The sequence below is a fragment of the Henckelia pumila genome, chromosome 3 (assembly GCF_033568475.1).
Source record: "Henckelia pumila isolate YLH828 chromosome 3, ASM3356847v2, whole genome shotgun sequence".
Taxonomy (NCBI): Eukaryota; Viridiplantae; Streptophyta; class Magnoliopsida; order Lamiales; family Gesneriaceae; genus Henckelia; species Henckelia pumila.
The window spans coordinates 151,812,642-151,824,841 of record NC_133122.1 but is presented as its reverse complement, the minus strand read 5'-3'; the positions used below and the strand labels follow the sequence as shown (position 1 = coordinate 151,824,841).

At 35.5% G+C, this 12,200-nt stretch overlaps 2 protein-coding genes across 4 annotated transcripts; both read right to left on the bottom strand.

The window, feature by feature from the left end:
* Nucleotides 1-426: 426 nt before the first annotated feature.
* LOC140892646 (protein PHYTOCHROME KINASE SUBSTRATE 4-like) lies at nt 427-2,433 on the bottom strand. The gene has a single exon (XM_073301591.1). The coding sequence runs from the start codon at nt 2,127-2,129 to the stop codon at nt 582-584; it is 1,548 nt and encodes a 515-aa protein (XP_073157692.1). The 5' UTR covers nt 2,130-2,433; the 3' UTR covers nt 427-581.
* Nucleotides 2,434-5,920: 3,487 nt separating this feature from the next.
* LOC140886753 (UBP1-associated protein 2A-like) lies at nt 5,921-11,350 on the bottom strand. 3 transcript variants are annotated; one of them, XM_073293547.1, is made up of 3 exons: nt 9,983-11,350; nt 9,857-9,943; nt 5,921-8,488 (listed from the first exon to the last, which is right to left on the bottom strand). In XM_073293547.1, exons 1-2 carry the CDS (start codon nt 11,296-11,298, stop codon nt 9,868-9,870), a joined length of 1,392 nt encoding a protein of 463 aa, XP_073149648.1. In that variant the 5' UTR covers nt 11,299-11,350; the 3' UTR covers nt 5,921-8,488; nt 9,857-9,867. The 3 variants fall into 3 exon arrangements, with proteins under 3 accessions (XP_073149648.1, XP_073149646.1, XP_073149647.1); XM_073293545.1 differs by having other exon boundaries at nt 9,857-11,350; XM_073293546.1 differs by lacking the exon at nt 5,921-8,488 and adding an exon at nt 8,495-9,247 and having other exon boundaries at nt 9,857-11,350.
* Between the last annotated feature and the right edge of the window lie 850 nt (nt 11,351-12,200).

Genomic DNA, 12,200 nt, shown 5'->3' with positions numbered 1-12,200 from the left:
ATAAATAAGTGATTAAAGTGATTTTAATAATGACCTTCTTATTAGAATCACTTTTGGAGAATCATAATCACCACATGACTAGCTTTTGGATTTCAATTAATTTAAGCATAAGCTAACACATAATCTAGGTTTAAGAAACACACAAAAATAATTTTTTTAAGCCAAAAGCTAACAATCATTTTTTTTAGTGATCGCAAACACTCGTTAAGAATTTGGATGTTGACGCATTTGAGCTAGAAATGAGTGAAATTTGAAGATGTATGAACTTAAATTAATATATGTTCAATTTCATGCATATTTTTCACATAATATTATATATATATATATATATATATATATATATATATAAATACATACATATATGAGGCAGCATATAATATGATATATTATTGTGCAAATTGATCGATTTGATGAGGGATAATTTTATTCAATAATTCTAGCATATGAATAATTTGATAACAATAAAACATAAAATAATAAACTTGTTCTTCTTCTTCACTTATTATTAGTCAAATAATAATACAAATTATACCTACCAATTCAAGAACCCATGCCAAAACCCGTCCCGTTTGCACAAAATCTCATGCAGCAAAAGCAAGCGACAGCCGCGCCGCGTTAGAGCCGCCACCCGCCACCGCCGTCGTCTTATTAGCCCTCGGTGGCCTACCGCCCACGTGCAGCGGGAAAATCGGTGGACCCTCCGCCACACATTTCACCGGCTGCGGCCCCACGCTCACCGCCTTCTCCTGTCTGCATCCCATCATCAACAGCCCACCGTTCCCCCTCCTCTTCCCGCCGTCGCCACCAACCCCCTCCTCCTGCCGCAGGAAATCCACATTCCCCATCTCCGAGAAATTCGTGACGCTCGCCTTGTCGAACCCCTCGGCCGTGGTGACGCTCCAATCGATGCTCACTTCACTGGGCGCGTAGCACTCAGTCGCCGCCACGCTAGGCGTCGGCGGCTCGTCGAGGCTCCTCGTGTCGAAATGAACATTACTGTTGTTGACAATATTAATCCCATGGGAAGAAGCAAATCTCCTGGCACTGAAAGTGGGAGGAGCAGATTCTTCCAGCGAATCCCTCCCACGGTACATTGGATAAGAATTAGTCGGAGTCGACAAGCTTTCGATCTCGAACAAGTCCGAGCTGGCGTCGCTTCCGACATCGTCATCCAAGTTCGTAACGCGAGCAATCGGGCTTCCCGGAATCTTGAACTGGCCTCGATGATGATGATGATCTGGACGTAAAGCCGACGAAAGTTCCAGCATTGCCTGGAATACCTCCAAAGATTTCCGGGGAGGATCTTCCTTGGGTTTCTTTACAATATTATCCTTCATTGGCTTGTTGGGAGGTGGGATCAAAACCGGAAACGAGAAAGGCCCCTGCAGTACTCCATCAAGAAACGGCCTCCCGGAGGCCGAAACGCGGTGTTGACGTGGCGGCGCTTGGTATTTCCCGGGGACGATGGAATCCATGTTTTCCGCATCATCTTTGATCATCTCGTTCTCCGAGGCTGTTTCCTTAACCTGGACAGATTTTTTCCCAATGCAGCAGCTTTTGGGGCCGATCAAGAACCAGTACTTTTTCCCCCCCGAACAAGAGTTTATTCGTTTCTTGGATATTAATCCATTATTATTAATATCCGTCGTCTCCAAATTCTTCAAAGAAACTCCCAACGAACCCGGAGGATTCGCCAACAGCCCCGTCTGGCTGTTCCAGCTCGCCTCCGAAGAAGCCGTGGGCGTCGTCGTTTTAAACGATCTCGATCGAAAATTCACAGACGACTGCCTTTGAATATTAATCGACACCGAATCTTGATTAATCTGCTTCTGCTGAATGGGTTTCTTGGGATAGCTTTTCGAGTCGTTATTGGTCTCGCTGAAATACTTCTGCGCATCGAAAATACTGATCTCCGTGTCAATCTCAATGGTGGAGGAATTATTATTATTAGTACTCTCGTCATGATTTTGTTTATCTTTGGGGTTGAGATAAGAGGAGAAGGATAAATCTTTGAATGGAGAATTGTTCTGCGCAAAAGAGGTGAAATTGAGAGGAGCTTCGATGACATTAAACATGGGCTGTTGGGGTGAATTGTACTTGAAATTCTTTAGTATTGTTGCGGAAGCCATTGAAGGAAACTGGAACTCTTACCACCTTTAAGTAGGCTCACACTTAATTGAATATAAAAGACAAAAAAAAAAAAAAAAAAGAGTTAAATATAGTTAGGTAAATTAATAGTTCCAAAATTTTCAATTGGGATTATAATAATAATTAATGAAAAAGGAGAGAACATTTAATTGGTAAAGACTGATTGTATTATTTGTTGGGACATGCTTGATTAATTGGCTATTCTTTTCAACCAACGAGTTCTAAATTTCACTTAAAAATACAGACAAAATTATAATATTAGATAGACCTAGATGGTTATATAAGGTGTTGTATATTGCACATAAAAATCCATATATATAAAAGGAAAATTAAAATGAGTGATTACTTTTGTTGACTACCCATCTACTTGGTCAGATGAGTGTTACTCTCAATGCATTTAAGATGTTTTTGTCTCGATTTAAAAAAAAAATATCGACGATCTCGTATTGTTTGTTTTGAATTTGCTAATAGAGACTCGTTAATTTTTAATAATTTTAATCATTTTCAATAAGTGAGTCGGTCCAAAATCATGTAATGAGCTTCACAAAATACCATAAAGTAAGTATCACATCAGCATTATATTGAAAAAAAAACTAAGAGTGAAAATAAAAAACTAAATATAGTTTGATTAAAACTAATATTCAATACTATATATGAACAAAATTACAAAGACAAAAATATACGTACATAGCTGAAATTGTAATTATCAATGGCTGTAAAAAATTTCTTAATATGGTATTTTGAAGATTAATTTTCTCAAGATAACTCATATTAAATATTCTAAATAGAAGAAGGGACATCCATGCATTTATTTTGAGTTTACAAGACTTGTACCATAAAATCCAATCACGATCGAAATGTGTTGATGTTGCAACATTGTTAAATGAATGGCCAAAACCAAGCCACGCAATCACATTTCTTGAAATCTCCCACCAACCAATATGAAGATCCATAAAATATTTTAAGGTTTAATGTTTTATTTTAATATAGTAAGATCCCAACATATCTAAACAAACTCAGAAGTAAAATTGAACTTAATCTAGGATTGATCTGGCAATTGTGGTTGCCAATTTAACACATCTACTTTAGCAACTTTTTAAATCCCTTCTCCCAATCAATTGTTGGTTTGCAAGATTCTTTGCAATAAATAATGAAAGATAGCAACTTTTTAAATCCCTTCTCCCAATCAACTCTTACTTTGAAAGATTCTTTGAAATAAATTAATAATGAAAGTTAGCAACTTTTTAAATCCCTTCTCCCGATCAATAGTTAGTTTGCCAGATTTTTTAGTTATAGATTCTTTCGTATATTTCTCCAATAGACTCTTATCCCATATTGATCCTTACATCCTCATTCGACACGTGCATTTGTAGAAAACAAAAAAGAAAGAATGTTACTTTTTTTAAGAAACAAAAGATAATAACAGTACTTAATTTTTGTTTTAGTGGCACTGGTCATTATGTAGAAGGATTAAAAACTATATTTGAGAAAAGAAAAAGATTCAAGTGGCATTTTATCACCAAAATTTTAGTGTCTATCTATATTATTACTCTGATTGTAAAATACCATATTTTTATATTTTGGAGTCCTCTTCTGCGCTGGTTGTTAACCGACTTTTTCTTTTACTTTCACTTTTATTTTTTTTCCATTTAAGAATTTAAATTTTCACAAAAACATAGGTTAAGACCGTCTTATGATTTAATTTTATGTAAATGAGTTTCAATCTAACTCAATTGGAAAAGTAATATGTTTTACGTTAATAGTATTACATTTTAATATAGATATATGAATCTGTCGATCCATATATGTAAATCCGCGAAACCATCTAACAAAATTTTTACTCCAAAATTTTTAAACAAGTGATTAATTAAGATTTCACGATTGTCAATAATACCATGGAACGAACACTCCATGTTTATCCCAGCTTATATATGACTCACCGAATAGAGAAAATTAGAGGTCTTTCAATCAAATTATACAATGAAATTTCATTTCATGTTTTCTATATTAGACACAAGATAAAAGTTATATCAAATCATCACCCAATCGGTGTTTCGAGGTGGGGCTCAAGCGTGGAATTTGTCTATGCTCCCCACTTTACTCTCGGATCCTAATATACAAAGTAGATAGACCCCATGAGTTCATGGAACATGGCTATAACTAAACCAAGGTAATATTTGAGAGAGCTTTTAGAAATCACTTTTAAATTGTTGAGAAGTGCTTCCTAGAAGTTTTCTCAAACACTATCTAATATAACACAAAACTTTTAGTGTGAGTTTCACTATGCTCCACCTGGTGCAATCCTCGTATGAAATATCTCGACTAGTGAGTCCCAAACATTAACATATACAGATATACTCCATCAATTTCGATTGTATAAATCATTTTTTTTCTTGTCTCAAATATATAAGTGTACACTATATTCAATAATATTATTTATATTTTTACTAATATATCCATATTAACTAAATGTTGAAAATTGTGCAATCATTTTTTGAATATATTAAATAGGATAAAATGCGTATTTTGTATATAATTTTCTTTTCCAATAATTTTTCTTAATACTAGCGAGATAGACACACGTTTTTCGTGTGAAAATATGAATAAACGTATTGGTGGTTCAGTTTTTTTTTTTTAGAAGTGTTGATAGTTCAGTAACTAAATTCCATTTTTTGGGGAAGGTGGGATGTAGAAATTAATATATTTTCAAGTGAGATGTTTTTCAAAATGGGCACAAATTTTTTTACAAAAAGAGTAAAATGAAGGGTAAAATGAAAAAAAAAACTTGGTATCCCCACATTAAATGAGAAAAGGTAGTTACTATACCTATCTCAACTTTAATAAAATAGTAAAGATGTGCAAGACTATATATTTACTTTTTCAATATTTTTGTTGGTTTGTGCAAAAAAAAAAAAAAAAAGACAATATAATCTGGACAGAGAGTGTAATTTGTGGTTATATATTTGGAATCACTTGATGCGCATGTGTTTCCTATTAGTTTTTTTTAGGTAATTCGCTTTCACTCTCCAATGCACAAGAAGAGAAAATTTGACTTTTTTTTTAAAAAAAAAACTCAAACTCCTCACATCTGTGTGAGTGAGCACCAACTTACCTATGCAAACACCCGCTGAAATTGCGTCATTTATATTCAAATGTCATGCCCAACAATATTTTTCCACCTCGTCTTTAGTTGTTTTTTTATTTTTCGCATAACTAAAACATGGTAACGAATTTTAGTGGTCGAAAAAGAGTTGGATTTCATTGATTGGGCAGCTGAAATTTTCTATATATATTATCCTGACAATTTAGTCACATTGAAATTTTGGAAATTTTAATAATTGCCCCCACTCATTCCAATCAAAGGTCTGAACTCAAAATATTTAACCCAAAATTATATTGTATACATTGGGAAAGAAAAGGTATCGTGATTCGATCCCAATCTCTTTGAACAGCGAAGTACATGATTTTCAAATCTTGACCCCATACCACCAAATAAAACAACACAAATTGCGAAACATTTTTGTCCGTTTATCGTGCAAAGCCAGACTACAAATAATTTTGAAATGATTCGTTTGTCATTGTAAAATTTCCCGTAGTTATCTAGTAATATTTTGAAGGTTTCAATCGATAACATAATAATAAAAAAAACAAAAAGTTCAAATCATTTGAATGACCATTCACGCCTTGGAATTTTATACACGGGAAAGTATTTGGTGTTACATGAATTGATTTAAGCTAAATAGAAGATGAAACGTCCAACACATTTGTGATGTAATGACATAAACTTATCTCAATGAAAGAAACATAAATCTGAATACATGTTAAAACAAGTACCCTACACCCGTTGTAATTACATTTAGAAAAAAAAAAAAAAAAAAAAAGAGGATGAAACATTCAATTTTCAAAGGTGAAAATTTAGATAAACTTATTGCTTGCTAACACGTGTCTGCGCTGGTTTTTATAGAGTTTTTTTTCTCAAAATTAAAGCATCCCTTTAAGTTGACACAGAGACACGAACACATTGTAGTTTGTCACATATGCAAGAACTGAAATTCAAGGGTAGAAAATACATGTGAATGTAAATTAAAAGGGGTCCATCTGAGTTATGAGTTGTTAAATTTGGGGAGTTGGGTAGGCTTTTTATCACAATTATTATTCATGTTTTTGTGGCTATAAATAGACCATTTGGTGGGCAATGGAATTTTACTGTATCACACACGTCACCCACATTTATTATCATCGTACAAACTGTGCTCTCAGACTCAGAAATAGCTCAAAATACACAGCCCACAATCAAGAATCGAATTGAAACAATAAACATGATGCAACCTTACTGGAAAGTTACAGAATAAACATGGGTAGATGGCTCTCCAACCAAGAACTTCAAGACTCGCTTAATCTATATGTTTACACAATTGAGCCGATGATTTCCTATCGAAACTACCTAAATCACCCCACGTAAGTAGGAATTGAATTCGGTTTTCTACCTCACCCCTGCCACTAAACCAAAGGATGCTTTGGCAAGAAGATTCACAGCAACCACATCCATGTTACCATATATATATTAGTATAACTACATGCCACTCTGCTTGAAACTCATTTTCAACTAATTACAAAAGGATTCCTCCGACATTATGCATGTTATGGATGCCACAAACATGCAGCCACGTATTCCTATTGTTAACTGAAGCTTTTGAGATAACAGTTGAGAAATTGGTACTTGATATAGGATGTAACGACAGCTAAGTACTCAAGTCTAGACCCACATAAACCACAAGCAATTATCCATGTTTTAGATGTCGGAACTTCAAAAGACACATGTCTCATATCAACTAAACATACTGTTATACATGAATTATTTATTAAAACCGTGCTTTGCAAACATATAAAAGAAGCTGAATAATAAATTTCATTTTCTTATTTTTCGAGTAAGAGTCGAGGATTGTTACAATTGGTTTTAGAATCTACAACTTTTACTCCAATATTTGGAGAAGGAGATGGCATCTGGAAGAAGGGATTGGCAGTTGAAGAATAACTTTCACCAAAGATAATGAGTAAAATTTCATCTCTCAAAACTCTATTTTTTCCTTTTCAATTTGAGATAGACTTTTTTCAAAGCACCCTTCACACCAAGATACGAATAAGGTTCAATACTTGATTAATCACACTCCTTAAGCATTGAAGAACAAGCATAATGAACTTAAAAAACTCCAGACGCTATTTTACGGAACCTTAAACACAAAGATGTGCATTCAAGTTAAAATGCAAGGCAATAGTCATTCATTTTTGCTTACAGACTAATACATTTATTTTATTATCATTTGATAGTTCGTAAGTTTATCTTCAATGATGTGCTTCAATTTTTCCCAAACATCTACATTCTAGCATGTTATCCCTTTTCACACCTAAGGCACATGCCTTGCCCTCATTATGTGTTATACGCTAACACTCTATGATAACCATACGCCTTTGTGTCCCAGGCCTACCAGCTATGTCACTCACCTTTGGTGACAGGCCCGCAAAAAAACCAGAAAGCTTCACCTCAATTTGCTTATAATTAAATGACCACTGTTAAACTTCACCATCTTCCAGAAACATACCAACACCAATGAGGCAAATTAATCTCAAATGAAAGATAACAGTTTCTCCGAGTCCATTTCTTGTTAATAATACAGAATGAACGTGATATCCTCAAAGATCATGAATCATCTCCTGGGATATGAAGGCCAAGGAGGCAAATCCCAACTATCCCAACTCCTCTCCACGTAATTGAGACCAAAATATCCTAATATTTAGGGATGTTATACTGAATCACCTTGTATATTGGGTATAAACACGTACTAGATCAGATGAAGAGACTGGGTAAACCTCGAAATTGACCAACCACCTACTTTTTTTTTAACTGGAATCCGTTTTCAATTACTCTCTAGTATAATGTTGTCAAAAGAAACAATTTAATTCGTAAAGCAAATTGAAACTATTTCAAGGCGCTGCTCAACAGGCCCATAAGGATTGATAGATCAGAGAAACTGCACCCAAGCTAATATCTTCTGTTAATGTCACTAGATGAAAAACAATGAAAAGTGATATCCAAAATCATAAAACTTTTAATACATTGTATTAATTTGTTAAATAATAATAAGCATATCATTTAAACAGAGAGAGCAAGCAGAATCAAGCTCAAATACATAAACTATATTGCGCATTGCACAACCCCGGTCCTTAAATAGCAAAGTGGACAAACATTTATTAATTCAGATCAGGATGCCATTAGCTTGAGTTTCTGAAATCAGAAGTTTCATAAAGCTGAGTCACAGAAATTTGCTGAGCCAATGGTTATCTGCACAATGACCGAGTAACAAAAACATAAACAACTTTAGAAAAGTTTCAAAGAACAACTTTGAAAGCAATTGTGAACACAAACAGTTAAAAACGCGTGGTTGATTCAAGTATAAAACACAAAAAAGGAAACAATTTTAGAATTTATAACTATTAAGAAAAATGCAAATATTAAGCTTGGTATCAATAAAACAGATACCCAATATGATAGATTCCTTTTTGAAATAAAAAGGGGACAAAAGATGTTTTTCAGTCACTTTAAAAACTTGGATGGCAAAAACATAGAATTAAAAAATGTGGCTGAATGAATATACATTGCTGACAACTGCAGAAGCAAGAGAGGAGGTAGTTCACAGGAGAAGACGAAGAGCAGACATTTTGTGAAGATAGCAACTCCAGAAACAGAGAGCAAAAGTAAAGGACTTCCAAAAGTAAGGAATGGACATTTTAGAGTAAGAATGAGCTACGCCATGGAATTTTACAATATTTAAACAAATTTTGGAAACTCAATTGGTTTTGTGATGTTTTAACTGACAGCCGTTTTACAGCTAATATGTGGCAATTAGAGGAATTTCTTGCTGCATCACTATTTTATATTCTCTTCAGATAATGGATAGAATTTTTTCAAGAGATATTCACAGCTTGCCACTAGCAAGCACAGAATTAGGTTTGTGTTTTTCAAATCAACTTTCAGAAGCATCATCTGCCACTTAATATGCAGCCTAAGCAGTAGCAAAGTTATTTCCCCAGAAACCACCACCTGCCCCAAATGAAACAGAGAAAAGACTGGGTTATAGCGCTAACATCCTCATGCCACCAAAAGTATCTCAGTATTAGCAATGTTATTTCCCAACAAAACCAAAATTATGATAGGAAAAGATGGTAAACAATTTTCCAATAAAGTTTCTTGTTTTTCATAGAAAACTTTATTGAATAAATATAAATAGTGTAGATGACAAAATGAATCTTGAAACCACTCAGTCAGAGTGCAGGACCATACACCAAGTATTAACCTTCATTTGGTATCTTTCTTCCCAATGGCACACGTATGTAAGAACGACACACAGGTTTTATACTCAAAAAGCTATAGCTTTTCCAGAACTTGAACGTGTTGGATAGCACTATCATCCAGCACCCTCCTAAATTACCACTGTTTATTGTTTAGGAAATACCAGTGTTGCAATTCAACATTAAATTTCTTCTTACTCCCTGCTTATGCTACATCTCCTTCACGTTTCCTAGACTCCGTAATTCTTACCCTAAGTCACCTAAAGTTTTCCCTCGAAACGCAGAGTGAACCCCTTCATAATTTAGGTCACAAGAGAGAACGAAAAGAAGCAAGAAAAATAGTTGTGAATAAGTCAATTACCTTTTTGCCTCTTATCGCCCCATGTAAGCCCTTCCTCCGCGTTGGGACCTTCCACCACGTCCCCTTCCGTTTAGCTTCTTTGAAGACCTACTTAGACCAATGTTCCCGGCAGTTTGATTTATATACCCACTTAGACCAATGTTCCCGGCAGCTTGATTTCTATACCCACTTAGACCAATGTTCCCGGTAGCTTGATTTCCGTATCCACCCTGCACCAGCTGACTCCCCAAGCTCGGCATCACAACAGGGTTGTTCACCAGTCCAGCACCTGGTCCCACAGAACCAAAAGCCCCTAGAAGGTTCAATCCTGAACCCTGTGCCGCTATTAATGTTGTCAGTGCCTGCCCTAAAGCAGCTGGGTTCAGACTCAAGCCCTGGTGATGCTGCTGCAATGGAGGCGGAGCCATCAAATTTCCAGGAATAACAGCCGGCACCACCGTGGAACTGGAACCAGCAAAACTCGGAGCCAGGTTGTTGGTAAATTGTTGGCTCTGAATATTCTGGGGCATCTGCATCTGAATCATTTGCTTCTTGTGCAACTTAGGACCATCAATTGCCTTTTGGCAATGTAGAGTAACTCCTTCAAATTGCTTGTGAGGTTCTGCCAAAGCCATTTTGGCGCTCTCTACCGTTTTATACACATACAAACAGAACCCTCTAGGTTTCCCAGTCTCCTTATCTAGACCCAAGGGTCCTTCCTCAATCTCCCCATATCTCGAAAAGAAGGCAGTCAATCTCTTGGGATCAAGCTCCGCCCCAACATTACTCACATATATCTTCTTCTGGGTATGCTCCGATTCACACATCCCTGGCTCCTGACTACTCGGTATCTGCGTCTGGAAATTCCCAACGGACGCCAGTTGGCAAGACGTCATCCTGCCACCGATTAGCTTCTGCGGCTCCTTCAACGCCTGGAGAGCCCCACGGATGGACTTATAAATAACAAAACCATATCCCTTGGATTTTCCGGTGGTCTTATCTGGGATCACGCGACAATTCTCTATCTCCCCATACTTGACAAACTCTTCAGACAGAATCTCGGAAGTGGTGTCCCACTTGAGGCCGTGCACGAATATCTTCCGCTGAGATGGATCAGCCTCCGCTGACTCTAAAATCCTCACGGCTACTTGTGGGTAATTCTCCGCCGCCTCTAAGAGCAAACTTATCAGAGCCTCCTTGGAGAAAGAATCCAGTAGACTCCGTGACGGGGCATCGAGAAGATCCTCGTCTTCGCCATCGTCCTCTTCATCTGACTGTCCCTCGGCGTCTTCTTCTCCGTCCTCTTCTTCTTCTTCTTCCAATTCTTCTTCGTATTCTACTTCTTCATATTCAGCTTCTTCTTCTTCTTCGGGATCTTCTTCAACTTTTACAGGCTGATGGGGTGGTGGTTCAGGTTGCGACGGCGGGAGAGAGTTGGCGGCGATCTTTCGCTTCTTCGCCATAAATTAGTAGCAAAATTGAGTAGGGTTCTTCGATGGTTGACCTAGAGCCCTTTGGAATTAATAAATACACATATTATATTTTTATATATAAATTTTATATATATTTATATATATATATATAGAGAGTTTTTTTATGGTCTCATCTATTGTACATGATGAGCATGAAGGGGGCATATAGTGTTGGACATCATAAAAGAACTCTATATATATATATTTTCTTTCAAGTGCCCACCTACCATGCCCACCACCATGTTCACCAATGATGTGGCACTATTCTATTGGACCTACAATTTATCATATCTTTATCACATCCAATAGAATAGTGCCAACATTATTGGTGGGCATGATAGGTGAACATGGTAGGTGGGCACTTGAAAAAAACTCTATATATATATATATATATATATATATATATATATTAATCATTACTATTAGTCAACCACTTCATTAGGAAAATTCCTAATAATCCAGGGTTTTTTTTCTTTTTTGAGGAAAATCCAAGGCTTATCATATTACATTATTACTCCCTAATTATATATTATAATTTTTCCTTATTTTACAAATAATAAATAATTTATATTAATAATTCTCCATAATGTCCAGCTAAACATATTATTTGAAAATCTACTCAATTTGAGCACCTTATCAAAAATATTGAAATTGAATGTTAATAAAAAAAAAAAATACATAATCACATATTTTTAGAGTTTACAACACTATTTTAAATTTTGAACGCTTAATTTTTCTAAAAATGAGTTCGAAAAAATTTGACAAAAAATTATTGTCAATTTAAATTAAACAACAGTATTGTTGAAATAAAATTTGTATCTGTGTTTTTTTTTTATTAACCATACATTTAAGACCATTTCTTTTTTACAAAATATTTATTATCACTAAATGTT